The sequence below is a fragment of the Hordeum vulgare genome, chromosome 5H, assembly GCF_904849725.1.
Source record: "Hordeum vulgare subsp. vulgare chromosome 5H, MorexV3_pseudomolecules_assembly, whole genome shotgun sequence".
NCBI classification, from domain to species: domain Eukaryota; kingdom Viridiplantae; phylum Streptophyta; class Magnoliopsida; order Poales; family Poaceae; genus Hordeum; species Hordeum vulgare.
Genome location: NC_058522.1, coordinates 565078882 through 565094294, shown reverse-complemented (window position 1 = coordinate 565094294; position 15413 = coordinate 565078882). Strand labels below are relative to the sequence as shown.

At 42.8% G+C, this 15413-nt stretch overlaps 2 protein-coding genes across 2 annotated transcripts; both read left to right on the top strand.

Annotated features, from left to right (window-relative positions):
- The first annotated feature begins 826 nt into the window (after positions 1-826).
- Positions 827-1808, top strand: LOC123453086 (NDR1/HIN1-like protein 1). The gene has a single exon (XM_045129848.1). It carries the CDS (start codon positions 1023-1025, stop codon positions 1671-1673), a length of 651 nt encoding a protein of 216 aa, XP_044985783.1. The 5' UTR covers positions 827-1022; the 3' UTR covers positions 1674-1808.
- Positions 1809-10326: 8518 nt separating this feature from the next.
- LOC123453085 (Bowman-Birk type proteinase inhibitor PVI-3(2)-like) lies at positions 10327-11317 on the top strand. Its single transcript, XM_045129847.1, has 2 exons — positions 10327-10722; positions 10845-11317. The coding sequence occupies exons 1-2, from the start codon at positions 10575-10577 to the stop codon at positions 11108-11110; spliced, it is 414 nt and encodes a 137-aa protein (XP_044985782.1). The 5' UTR covers positions 10327-10574; the 3' UTR covers positions 11111-11317.
- Positions 11318-15413: the final 4096 nt, after the last annotated feature.

The following is a 15413-nucleotide window of genomic DNA, read 5'->3' as shown; positions in this document are numbered from 1 at the left end:
GATCTTATCTATGTATCCAAGTTGGTTGTAGAAATCTTTCCAATAAAGGACATGTTGAAGAATTTTGTCTACTAGAAATCTTTGCAACAAAGCTTATATTGTAGAAATCCACTAGTCCTAGGTCAAGATCCAAACCCTCACGACGTGTGTCCTAGATTCAAGGGTTGTCTCCTTCATTGTTGTCATGGACGCCGACGCCGAGCTAGAGCTGGAGTACGATAGGCCCGGCGTCCTGCACATGCACAAAACCCACATGACACAGGGGGCTGGAGGGAGATGGAAAGAAGCGAAAAAGGACAGAAACGAAAAAGAAGGTTGAAGTGTCGCGGCGATGACTCCGCTTCCTTAGATGTCATCGTCACTATCCTCACTATTGAAAGGATCCAAACGTCGCCGTCCTAACCTCGCACACGCGATCGTCGGTGCCTCGTGTCAATTGGTCTGCAACAGACCCGTTGTTTTTTTTTCTTAGGGGACTTTGTTGTTGTGATGGTGGTGGCGGACGGGATTTCAACATAGCCCGAGTCATAAACCTAGAGAAAGAGGTCAAAAACAGATCGAACGGCAGGTCAGAAAAAAAAACATAGATCCAACGAACCACAGAGGCGGTTGACACTCACAGAGAAATCCGCTAGGTGAATCCAATCGTCTCCTAACGTAAAAGGCTCATCGGCAAACGGTCAAACAAAGAACACGAATCTCAAAGCGCATGCGACAAGAACCCAAGCACCCAACGGAGGTACGCGCCGATCCAGTTGGGAGAAGAATCTTCTTCGGTTGAGACGTTGCTTTCCCTGTCCACCCCAAGATCCAACCCAGATGCACTGTAATCGTTGGCCACCATCTCCACGGATGTTCAAAGCCTTTAACTCGTACCAACCGTTGCTTGGTTTCAAAGCGCCGATCACTCACTCGCTCACTCACTCAAGGGAGCTACTCCACTCCACTCCACTCCACTAGTTAGCCACACACCCACCACACAGACGTACCAAGCACAGTACAGTAGAGAGCGGAGCGGAGCCATGAGCAAGGAGCAGCAGCACAGGCACGAGCACCATCTGCGGCGCTGCTGCGGCGGCCTGGCGGCGTGCCTCATGTTCCTGGTCGTCGCCGTCGCGCTCACCGCGCTCATCGTCTACCTCGCGCTCCGCCCCGCCAAACCCTCCTTCTACCTGCAGGACCTGCAGCTTCGCTCCGTCAGCTTCGGGGACCCGTCCCTGTCCGCCACGGCGCAGGTCACGCTCGCCTCCCGCAACCCCAACGACCGCGTCGGCGTCCTCTACCGGCGCCTCGACGTCTTCGTCACCTATCGCGACGAGCCGGTCACGGTTCCGGTCTCGCTGCCGCCGGCGTACCAGGGTCACCGGGACGTCACCATCTGGTCCCCCGTGCTGTCCGGGGAGTCCGTGCCCGTGGCCGGGTTCGTCGCCGACGCCATGAGGCAGGACATCGCCGCCGGGTACGTGGCGCTGCAGGTCAAGGTGGACGGCCGCGTGAGGTGGAAGGTCGGCAGCTGGGTCTCCGGAAGCTACCACCTCTTCGTCAGCTGCCCCGCCGTGCTCGCCGCCGGCCCTGGCGGCATGCCGCTCGGGGGCGGCCCAAACGGCACCTCCGGCCGCGCCGTCGCGGCGCTCAAGTTCGGGCAGCCGACAGGGTGCACCGTGGGCACGTGATGGAAAATACGTACCGTACGTGGAAGGTGGAAGAAACTACGTAGCTGTTTAATTTTCGTTTTATGTCTCATGTAACGGGAGAATAAAATGTACTACAATTTTTGAATTAACAATTGCAATTTGCATCATGCATGATATCCATGCGTCGACAAGAAATGGGCATATGTAAGTTGTCCCGAATGGTTTTTCCGCGTGGTCGACCTGGTCCATCACCACCCGATAGATCGATGGGCGATAGCTAGGGATCATGGAGTTGATAGGGAACAAGCACCTAACAGCCAGCACACCACGAAAGTGGCATTAGGCAGCAGTGCCGTCACGTCGAGGTCATTCTGTCCACTCCATGCAACGTACTGAGCTCTTTAACAAAGTGAGGAACAGTGCTATCTTCACCCTATTAAGTTTCAAAAGTGCTGGCGCTCGTATTGTTTTTATATTTATTTTAGATTTTTTAACAGTGCATGTTTAGTGTAAGGATGTGCTTCCATCAACGACGAGACATTTATAATGACTTCGTAAATTTTAAAATGATACTCCCTCCATCACAGTTTATAAGACGTGCACGTGTATCTAGGTCATCAATTTGACTTATATAAAATATATTGTTTAACATAAAAATTATATCATTAAAAAATAGAACATCTAAAGTTTCTAATGATATATTTTTTATAATATATGTCTTTTATTAAGTTGATCAAATTGACGACCTAGATACACGTGCAAGCCTTATATACTGAAACGGAGGGAGTATGTCGGCTCAGTCTATTAAAAATGCTTATAGGTGTGTTTTTATAGAAATGAATCCGTGACTGTGTACGCATATATATATATATATATATATATATATATATATATATATATATATATATATATATATATATATATATATATATATATATATATATATATATATATATATATATATATATATATGTATATAACCGGATCAACAAAGTTCCCATCAAATCAGATACTAGAGGAAATAAGGGAAATAAAAGTTCAACCTACATACTATAATGGCCGGAAGCCACTTGAGCCCAATAGACGAATGTTGCACGCATAGGAGGATCCCTGTTCCACGAAGATTGCAAAATGTATTAGGAAAAAATGAAAAATATGAAATGTTAGTTTTTTGTTGAGGTAATATCACCCCTCGATGATAATCTCACCGGTAAACATATAATGTGCTGACATGACATCATATTTTAATTAGCATCACACATGGCGTGGAACCCAATTCCACTAAATGGCTTTATTTACTCATTTATTTATTTTGAAATGCAGGGAAAATAAACAATACAAATTGCAGCCGGAGAGGGCGACCTCACGGCGTTGGCTAACAGAACACGTGCAATAGCCACTGCGACAATGCATTTCTCTTCAATAATAACGATAAAGAAGCTTCATGTATTGTGTAGAAACATGTCTGTGGGTTTTAAGTGGGCTGCAGTCAGTACAGACCATTTTGCACATGTTAGGATTTTTAGAAATTTGGGAAAATGTTTGTATATTATAATCACAGTAAAAAATCAATTATTAGTTTGTTATAAATATTATACATAAAAGCAAAATACCATCTTGAAAAAATGTTCATCTATTCTTTAAAAATATTCACTTATTTATATGTGGATTGCATTTAAACAAATTAGTAAATAGATAATTATTCACATTTTAGTAAATGTAAAAAAAATACTTTGTGGCTCATATTTAAATGAATTATAAAAAATTATTAATACACACATTTTTATTAATATTCATTTGTGATAAATTTTACTCGTGGCATATATTCATAATTTCTATGTAATTTAAATATAGTCATATTTAAATATTTATAAAAATGTATTTTAAATTCTGTATAATTATAAATATTACAAATTATACTCCCTCTGTTTCTAAATATAAGTACTTTAAAAAAATTCACTAAGTGATTACATACGCAGCACAATGAGTTAATCTATACTCTAAAGTATGTCTATATACATTCATATATAGTTCCCTAGTGAAACCTCTAAAAAGACTTATATTTAAAAATGAGGTAGTAAAAAATACTTAAACAAAAAATATAAAATTTTAAAATGTGCTATAATTATGTTTGTATAATTAAAATACTACGTATGAATTATAATTTAAAAATATTTATAATATTCTAAATTATACAGACGTTTTTTTAATCATGAATACTATTTTATTTATAAGTTAGAAAATAATACGTCAATACATTTTTAAAAAATTATATCATTTATCTAAATAAGTTAACTTTTTGTACGTGTAATATTTATAACACACATACGTTTGAACTTTATTTTAGTACTATCATTATAATTTACGTATTTCTTACAAATTTTCAAAAAAGGAAAAAGAAACTATGTGCAACATTGGCTCGCGACTGCATTTCATTGAAACCACCGAGACTTGCTTATTTACAATAGGTACATTATCCTTGGTACACATGGATACATCATTGGTGTAGGGGGCATACTCTTTGCAAGATCAAGTACCAGTCTCGTCTGTTTTATCGTTTGTTTTCCTTGTTCTGACACGTGAGACCGAGTGATCATAGAGACGTATACAAAGTAAGCCATAAGTTGGAAGTCGGTCCCATGCCACGTGTACATGTTAATCATGATACGATGCCATATCAGTATATTATACATCTATGGATTGGATTATCGTTAGATTTGTACACTCATGACAAGTGTTTGAATCAGTTCGATGTATTTTTTAAATTCAGATACTAAAGTGAACATCAACAAAAAGTTTAAGCACCACCGGTCATATTACTTATTTTTTAAGGGTCATATGAAATGTTAGTTAGGCCAACACTTTGAGTTCAGTTATTAAGGAGCACTCTTCGCAAAGGTCACATCATCCCAGATTACGACAAATGCCACACCCATTGGTCATAGAGACGTATATAAAGCAAGCCATATGGAAGTCGGTCACATGCCATGTGGGCATACTAATAAATATATGATTTAATTTCAGCACATTCTATGTCTATCGATGGGATTATAACTATATTTGCACACTCGTGCCAAGTTTCTGAACTAGTTAGACGTATATTTGAAGTTCAAGCATTAAATTGAATATCAATGGCAAGTTTAAACACCACTGGTAATATTACCTCTTTTTTCTTTTTTGAGGGTCATATGAAATGTTAACTAGGCTAACACTTCGAAATCACTAGTTAAGAGTACTATCCGCAAAGGTCACTCCCATCGTCCCCGGTTGCGACAAGGGATGCACAGCATGTGCATCACTTGTCGTGACTTGGGAGTTCTTCCTTTCTCGTAAATATGTGCCTTGAGTGGAAGGAAAAAGAAAATAAAAGTTTTTTTCCTTTTTAGAGAAGCATGATCGTGCCTCCCACGAAAGAAAATCCGTGCCTCCGCGAGAAGCAAGTATATGCCTCTCATGGATATATACTTTTCTTCCCTAAGAGGCACAAAAGAAATCCGTGTCTACACAAAAAGCAAACTTATGCCTCTCATGAAAGAAAAAGAATAAATAAAACGTGTTTTTGCATAAGGGGAAGTGTTCCATCCTCTTCTCACACAACTGCCGCTCCACCGTGGTTCGGGAGGTTAAGAGCATTTTGGATATTACAGAGGAGGTGTTCGAACCCAAGTATTTGGGTCTGTCGGCTCCTGAAGGCAGAATGCACAAGGGGAAGTTTGAATCGTTACAGGAACGATTGAGCAAGGTGCTTGTGGACTGGAGTGAGAAATACATGTCCTCGGGTAATAAGGAAGTTCTCATTAAATCTGTCTGGGATAAACCGAGACTCCCCAAACCCATGGGCGGCATGCGGTTTAGGGACATGAGATCTCTTAACCAGGTCTTGTTAGCCAAACAGGCCTGACGGCTCCTCGACATGCCTGGCAGTCTTTGTGCACGTCTCCTGAAGGCAAGGTATTATCCCTTGGGGCAGCTGCTCGACACTGTCTTCACCAGCAATGGCTCTGAGGTCTGGAAGGGGGTCATCTGGCGCGTGGGCAATGGCCATGATATTCGTACTTGGTGGGATCCTTGGATCCCTCGGCCTTCATCCTACAGACCAATTACTACTAAAGGCAGTTGCCGGTTCAACAGGGTCTCCGATTTCTTAGATGACAATGGTGCGTGGAGGGCTGACCGTCTGAGTGAGTTCTTCTGGCCCATGGATGTGGAGCACATTCTGAAGATTCGTGCCTCTCCGCGCCTGAGGAATGATTTCATCTCATGGAGCCTTTAGGAGTCTGGTTGGTTCTGTGTGCGAAGTGCTTACAGACTTGCCACACATAATCAGAATGATGCTCTTGTTGTTGGTGCGTCAAGCATGAACCCTGACGGTATGCCACAGGTACTCTAGGAACACAGCAGTGCAAAAACTTACACACTTATCAAACAGATCGTCTTGTTCGCTTTGTGGTATCGCAGAGGAGGACCCGTTCCATGCCTTGATTGTTTGCACTCACACCAGGATCTTATGGGTGAACATGCGGCGTCGATGGCCACTCCCTCGCGACGATCTTCTCATTTGTGATGGGACTGAGTGGCTAGTCACCCTGCTCTCTAAGTGCTCTGCGCCGGTCCGGGACATGATGATCCTCCTCTCTGGCGTATCTGGCAAACTCGGAATGATATGGCTCATGGGAAGGAGACTGCACCCACCCTGGCCACGGTGGAATACCTCGACATCTACTACAAGTCGGTTGTCCTGGATGGGTGATTCTCTACGGAGGAAATCGTGAAAGGGAAGATGCCCTCATCGGCTGCTGCGGAAACAATCCGATCTCTGCCTCCTGCTTCTGTTCCATGGCCGGCCCCGTCGGCTGGGCTGCTTGAGTTGTCTGCCGATGGCTCCTTCCCGTAAGATGATGGAACGGCGGTTGCGAGCATGATCATCAGAAACAAGAAGGGGGAAGTGATGTTGGCGGCCTATCGCTATCTCTTCCATTGCAACGATCCGCTGGAGGCCGAACTGCGTGCGATCATGCTGGGTATGGCATTTGCCATTCAACACTTCGCTTCTCCAATGGTGCTGCAATCAGATTCCTCCAAAGCCTCTCCAGTCTTACCAATGATGCGCTTGTCCGATCATCCTATGGTCATCTGGTGCTTGAGATCAAGGCTCTCCATGGTGATAGGCATTTTTATCCACTGAAAATTAATCGCTCTCAAAATAGAGTTGTCGATCGGTTGGCTAAATACAGCCGCTCTGAACGTGCTACGCCTGTGTGGATGGGTTTAGTTCCACCTTGTATTGAGGACTTGTAGCTTTTCGATTGTAACTCTGTTCGTTGAAATAAAACTCCCTTTATCCCGGAAAAAAACAAGAAATAAAACAAACAGGACTCCATGGTGAAAAGCAATGCGGCGTAACACGTGGTCGATTCAAGTTTCATACTTCCTTAGTCTAAAATTACTTGGCGTATAAAAAATAAATAAAAATAAATGTATATATACCTAAAGTATGGCTAGATACATAATTTCTACGATAAATAATGACAGAAGAAAGTATGAAAAAACAACTTGACCAAAACCTTTGAGGCTGGCCATAGTGACGGTATCATAGTTAGTATTATAATCTTGAGACTAGCAAATATGATGCCGTGACACATAATTAAAGAAAAAAGAGAGGGTTAGAGTAATATAGGTAGATTTCGTATCATGTTAAATGCTACTCGTATGTGTCTTGCATGTTAATAAATAAGACCATCTATGATACCGATTTATTATACTATATATTATAAAAATAATATCATGTCATAGTATCATATGCATGATATTACTATATGATACTCCCTCCGTTCATAAATATAAGACCTTTTAGAGATTGCACTATGAACTACATACGGATGCACATAAACATATTTTAAAATATAGATTCACTCATTTTGTTTCGTATGTAATCTTTTAATGAAATCTTAAAAGGTCTTATATGTTGGAACGGAGGGAGTACTTCCCGCCATAAATAACCTGAAGCCGAAGAGAGCAAGCAACCCTTAGCTAAAACCAAAGCTACCTACAAACGGGAACAAATCAACAATGCGACTACGGGCCACACGTGACACTGAAACATCCGGCCGCGTCTGGACATTGCGGACACGTAGCCACCCAGTCACGCACGTGTCGATGTGTGTGCGCCGGCGCATGGTCACTCACGGCCCACAGTATGATAATACCCGTACCGTCGTATCGTGCCACGAATATCCTCCCGGACATGCTTGATATTTTTACCTGCCCGTGGCAGTGGCAGTGGCAGTGGCAGGCTAGCAGGTCAAGTAGCCGGTTTATTCTTCTCCCAGAAAAGCAAGAAAAGGTCGAGAGATAAGCCACGAACGAAACGAGGCGTAGTACCAGTCGCCGGAATACGTCCACGTCCCTTTCGTCTTTCAACACCCCCGCGTCGCCGCGGTCCCATTTCGCCGCCCACCATCCGTGGATCTTCCGTGCCGCCCGGTCGAGTAGCCCCGACGCTGCTACTACTTTCGTCCTAAATTTTATGTCTTAGATTTGTCTAAATACGAATGTACTTAGTCATGTTTTAGTATTTTAATACATCTATTTCTAAATAAGTCTAAGACAAATTTTTTGAAACGGAGGGAGTACTTTAAATACCTCGGCTACAAGGCCATGCCCATGGGTGTGAAGACGGCACAGAGGATCCTGGTGAGTCACGCTACAGCGATTCCACGTGGGCCATGTGGTGGTGGGATTGTCGATCTTATCTCGTGGTGACTCATTTCACCATGGGAATGGACGCGACAGCTCCAAGTCTCCAACTCGCTCGTTATCTCTTTCTCTTTGGGGGGGACGGTTTTGCTGATACCACCTCGTGTTATCCAAGCACGCCTTTGGAAAATAATGTCAACAAACTCGCCTGTGGAATCTCTGTAAAAGAAAAAACTGCCCTGAAAATTATACCATATGAAAAGCTTATCGGAGATTATTTTTTCTTTTACTGTTAAAAAGTGATGTTAACTTTTCTTTTCTTTTTCGCGGGAAGAAAAGTGATGCTAACAGAGACAAACATTGTGTTTTTATTTATTATTTACGTGTTGTACGTGTCATCCTCCAACAACAAAATGGTTGTGTGTATCAATTGATGCACAAGCCGAGGTTCCAGTGTTGTTTTTTAAAATTAAAGAAAAATGTTTCATCCAGCATCAAAGTGAAACCACATCTTCATCGCAAAAAGAAAAGAAGAACCATATGTTACGGTCTTTAAAAGGTGATTTCGCGTTCGAGTGCTATTACTTCTGCGTTTTCAACATCTTTATGATTGACTATTTCTATGTGCAACATGTTTGCGTGGTTTCCCGTTCCATTCCAGACGAGACTATCCAAATTCTGAATCACACTACATTCAACATACCAAATTACAGAACATCAAATCAAACCAATCAAATAATTAACCAATGGTCCTCGTCTAAACCTGAAAATGGTGAGCAATACTGAAGTCTATCCACACAACGTTATTTTCTGTGTACGACTACCACGTGGTGCTAGACTTTGCGGTGGAGCACGACATGCATAATCATGGTTATCGAGGTCACGAAGACGGAGTATGTTAACACGAAGATGGGACGGATGGAGGGGAGCACCGTCAGGTACCGCTTCGCCATCGCCAACATCTATAACACATATGTTGAAGATCTAGAACACACACTTCATTTGGCTACAATGAAGCATTGTTGGGCACATGCACTCGTACTTTACAAGAGAAGAAACTGAAATAAATATACTTCTCTGGGTATTTCATAAGAAAACTACTTGCTTCGTATGCAAGTTAGCACACATTGTGACAAAACGATCTCGCATGCACAATCTACCAAGTCCGTGATCGATTTTTCGCCCATTTTTTCATATTTAAGAGTGTTCACATCCTTGGCAAGTTCATGGATCATCGGTGGGCTTTACTTGGAGTCTTGGCTCCATGCTAAAAAAAGAAGCCCCAGCTAGGACACGAACAGCTGGTCTATGGTTGTATATAGTACATCCTAAATGGAGAAATAAATTAGTAATTAAATAAAAAGTCAACAAATAATGAAAATATTTTTGAAATAAACTTGACCTTCATTGTACTTGTAAAAAAGTTCCACAAAAGAAGAAAAAATATGTTGACTTCTTTAAAAAACAGTGAAAATAGTGTGAATAGTGACCTATAATAACAAAAAAAATTGCCCTGAAACCAAAGAATGTACTCCCTCCGTCCTAAAATAAGTGACTCAAAAATGATTCAGTTTTAATTTAATACAAAGTAGAGTCATTTTTTAGTCACTTATTTTGGAGCGGAGGAAATATTTTATTCATACTCTCTCTATCCATATATATATGGCCTAATACATTTTTCGAGGCTAACGTTAACGACATGTTAAAGCAAATAATATATATCATGCAGGTTACACAAAGCATACCGTCAAATTCGTATGTGAAAAGAGCTTCCAATGATATAATTTTTATATTATACATCTCATATAATATTAATCTTATCAATAACCAAACACAGTCTCGGAAAATTTATTAGGCCCTATATATAGATGAAGGGAGTAACAATTTATGTACTTACTTATTTGTAATTTTATGAAAACGCACGGACTGCCATGCAAAAAGGAGAACACTAGTGTAGTGATAAACCTGCAATCCTATCACCAGCACGACGCTCCCATCAAAGTTTATCCAATCCTCTGCCCGTTGCCGGCGTCTCAGTGGGCAGCCGCACGCAGCTTTGCTTCTCGCTGTCCGGGCCCCTTCTCTATAAGATGACCCGAGGCTTCTGTTTGCCGCGTACAGATAGAAAGAAGATAGAGGCCATCGCCGGAGAAACCCAGCAACCAGAGCAAGTTGTCTCCCACACCGGCCAACTTCTTGCAAGAGAGGAAAGACATCTACTAATTAAGAGCGAGAGAGACAGAGATGGGAAGAAGAAGAAGCAGCTCGGCGCTGCAACTGCTGCTGATCTTCGGCGTCCTCGCCGTCGTCCTCGCAGCTCTTGCTCCCCTCGCCGAATCCGGCAGCAGGCACCACCACCACCACGGCCACCACTCTCATGTCCAAAACAGAGGTACGCATGCAGAATCAAGCAAGACCTTCCTTTCGCTTCCTTCCATGACCGAACAGTACTGCGGCAGCTCGAGTTGATAAGCTTGTGACTGATTGGGAATGAAATTATCTGTGGGTTTGCAGGGCACGGAGGAGAGGGAGAGCAATCGACGTCGGCGGCGGCGGCGAAGGCGAGGGGGAGCGCGTGGCCGTGCTGCGACAGCTGCGGGGGCTGCACCAAGTCGGACTCGCCGCAGTGCCGGTGCATGGACGCGGCGCCCGGCGGGTGCCACCCGGCGTGCCGGGACTGCGTCAAGTCCGCCCTCGCCGTGCACCCGCCCGTGTACCAGTGCATGGACCGCGTCCCCAACTTCTGCCAGCGGCGCTGCAGCGCCATCGCCGCCCACTGACCGGCCAGCTGACTGCTGACCAACCTCCCACCCCACCTACCGCCACCGGCGACGGACGAATCTTGATGGCATCACGGCCAGAGATGCCAGCCAGCCACTTTTTTTTTTGTTAATTAGGCGCGGCTTGTCCTGTTGACTTGACTCTGTAACACGTATGTCTCCTTGTGTAAAGTGGAGTATAAACAATCTGGACTTGGGTTTGTTTGAGCGACTCCGAGTCTCGTCCTCTGCATCTCGAGAGCTGTTGCTAATTGTTTTCTTAATTATTGGTGGCCGGACTAAATACAAATATGGATCTTGCATCTGGCGCCACACACCACCGGAGGATGAACCTGGACGCCGGTCCGTCATCGACGTCCACGTCGCGCTCTAGGGTGTATGTTGCACTGCACAGAGCCCATGTCAAACCTAGTGATCCGCATTTCCAGAGGATATGCGTCCCCTATCACACGTTACTTTACTTTGCATCAACCAGTTGAGCAATTCCCTCCTATCTTACTTGTCGCACGAATGAATAAAAAAAGACGTATCTGAAATTGAATTCATTCTTATGACAAGTATTTTCATACAAAGGGAGTACATATATCTCACGACATCGAAAAATGGGAATACGCGCTCCAAGCAAGGTGTATATATGGTCCCGAAATGAATCATTTTGAGCCACTTCCTCCGTTTCATAATTCATATCATGGTTTCACTTGAAGGGAGTAGTTATAAAGAAAAGAACCAACAAACGCACATAATTAAGCTGCCAAGAACCATCACGAACAACTACCGCTATGTTTGGATGTAGACATTCAAGACCTGGGTATTGCATTGGCTCCAATGCCCAATATTCCAAGATATTGGTATTCAGATTCAATGCCACACTTGTTGTTTGGATGTTCATGTATTGAGTACTTGGAATTCAAGGGAAGGAGCAATGCCAAATCTTGTTTCGATGTATAAAGTGTTGAATTGGGCATTATGAGATGTATGAACAATACAATTTTTTGTACACATTGAAAATAAAATCTGATCATCATATCATATATCTGACACATGATATATTATAATTTAATAATAAATAATTATAATGAACTTGACAATTATATGTAACATCAGCTTATTGTAATGAATTTGACAACAACATGAACTGTTAAAAAAAACATTGAAAAACTAGGCTCAAAACTGTATGTAACAGCAACACATTGTGATGAATTGAACAACAATATCAACTCTTGAAAAAACATGTAAAATAGGGTCATTTCAGTATGCAACAGTAGCATATCATGATGAACTTGACAACAACATATTATGATAAGGGTAGCAACATTATTACATATTATTGATTTATTTAGTTTAGATTTATTTACTTTCTTCTTACTTCTATTTCAAGGATATGATTCCTGAATACTTGTAATTTGTATTAATCTCAATAAAGTGAATTGTTTCTCATTCATATCATAGTTTGTAATCTCACTTTGTAATAATATTTATTATCAATAATTTTTCCTTTATTCATTTTTGTCTCAACTCTTGTATGATGTATTTGTAATCTAAAATTATTTATTAATTATAAATCTATATGAATTCGTGTGATTTGGTTCCAATTCATTTATTTGAATTGTACTTTATGGACTTTGGTCATTATGTTCTATATTATTTGAATTGTGATCCAAATACTTAAAATGTGCAAAGGTCATGCCCAAATTTAGACCTGAAACAAACTTCTTAATTCAAATGAAAGATTGAAATTTATCCTCAGCTTTTGATGATGAATACAATGATCAATAAAAATAATAATCCCCATTCTCTCTAACCTACGGGACATTACATGTACATACAGGGGGGGGGGGGGGATTTGCAATGACTTTATCATAGCGAGATTAATGATTGCTAACTATAGATCTATTGTGCTCTAAGCTGTTTCTTCTGCTTAACTTTAAAACCAATAGTCTCATCGAGAGATCATAGTTTTAGATGTACTACAATTTTATAAGCAGGTGAAAATGAGCATGAACGATCATTAACGTGCATGCCATGTGTTACAAGAGTTTTAGATTGCAACTCCATAACTTGCAATTATATTTCTCATTTATAGTGAGCATCGATGGTGAGTTGTTCGAGTAGCATCTTAAGTAGATTATCTGTTGGAAATATGCCCTAGAGGCAATAATAAATTAGTTATTATTATATTTCTTAGTTCATGATAATCGTTTATTATCCATGCTATAATTGTATTGATTGGAAACACAATACTTGTGTGGATACATAGACAAAACACTGTCCCTAGCATGCCTCTAGTTGGCTAGCCAGTTGATCGATGATAGTCAGTGTCTTCTGATTATGAACAAGGTGTTGTTGCTTGATAACTGGATCACGTCATTGGGAGAATCACGTGATGGACTAGACCCAAACTAATAGACGTAGCATGTTGATCGTGTCATTTTGTTGCTACTGTTTTCTGCGTGTCAAGTATTTATTCCTATGACCATGAGATCATATAACTCACTGACACCGGAGGAATGCTTTGTGTGTATCAAACGTCGCAACGTAACTGGGTGACTATAAAGATGCTCTACAGGTATCTCCGAAGGTGTTAGTTGAGTTAGTATGGATCAAGACTGGGATTTGTCACTCCGTGTGACGGAGAGGTATCTCAGGGCCCACTCGGTAATACAACATCACACACAAGCCTTGCAAGCAATGTAACTTAGTGTAAGTTACGGGATCTTGTATTACGGAACGAGTAAAGAGACTTGCCGGTAAACGAGGTTGAAATAGGTATGCGGATACTGACGATCGAATCTCGGGCAAGTAACATACCGAAGAACAAAGGGAATGACATACGGGATTATACGAATCCTTGGCACTGAGGTTCAAACGATAAGATCTTCGTAGAATATGTAGGATCCAATATGGGCATCCAGGTCCCGCTGTTGGATATTGACCGAGGAGTCTCTCGGGTCATGTCTACATAGTTCTCGAACCCGCAGGGTCTGCACACTTAAGGTTCGACGTTGTTTTATGCGTATTTGAGTTATATGGTTGGTTACCGAATGTTGTTCGGAGTCCCGGATGAGATCACGGACGTCACGAGGGTTTCCGGAATGGTCCGGAAACAAAGATTGATATATAGGATGACCTCATTTGATTACCGGAAGGTTTTCGGAGTTACCGGGAATGTACCGGGAATGACGAATGGGTTCCGGGAGTTCACCGGAGGGGGGCAACCCACTCCGGGGAAGCCCATAGGCATTTGGGGGGGTCACACCAGCCCTTAGTGGGCTGGTGGGACAGCCCACCAATCCCCTATGCGCCAAGAAAGGAAAAATCAAAGGAAAGAAAAAAAAAAGGGAAGAAGTGGGAAGGGGGAAGGACTCCCTCCCACCAAACCAAGTAGGACTCGGTTTGGGGGGGGAGAGTCCTCCCCCCTGGCTCGGCCGACCCCTTGGGGATCCCTTGGACCCCAAGGCAAGGTCCCCCTCCCTCCTCCTATATATATGGGGCTTTTAGGGCAGATTTGAGACGACTTTCTCACGGCTGCCCGACCACATACCTCCATAGTTTTTCCTCTAGATCGCGTTTCTGCGGAGCTCGGGCGGAGCCCTGCTGAGACGAGATCATCACCAACCTCCGGAGCGCCGTCACGCTGCCGGAGAACTCTTCTACCTCTCCGTCTCTCTTGCTGGATCAAGAAGGCCGAGATCATCGTCGAGTTGTACGTGTGCTGAACGCCGAGGTGCCGTCCGTTCGGTACTAGATCGTGGGACTGATCGCGGGATTGTTCGCGGGGCGGATCGAGGGACGTGAGGACGTTCCACTACATCAACCGCGTTCTCTAACGCTTCTGCTGTGCGATCTACAAGGGTACGTAGATCACTCATCCCCTCTCGTAGATGGACATCACCATGATAGGTCTTCGTGCGCGTAGGAAAATTTTTGTTTCCCATGCGACGTTCCCCAACAGTGGCATCATGAGCTAGGTTCATGCGTAGATGTCTTCTCGAGTAGAACACAAAAGGTTTTGTGGGCGGTGATGTGCGTTTTGCTGCCCTCTTAGTCTTTTCTTGATTCCGCGGTATTGTTGGATCGAAGCGGCTTGGACCGACATTACTCGTACGCTTACGAGAGACTGGTTTCATCGTTACGAGTAACCCCCTTTGCTCAAAGATGACTGGCAAGTGACGGTTTCTCCAACTTTAGTTGAATCGGATTTGACCGAGGAGGTCCTTGGATGAGGTTAAATAGCAACTCATATATCTCCGTTGTGGTGTTTGCGTAAGTAAGATGCGATCCTACTAGATACCCTTGGTCACCA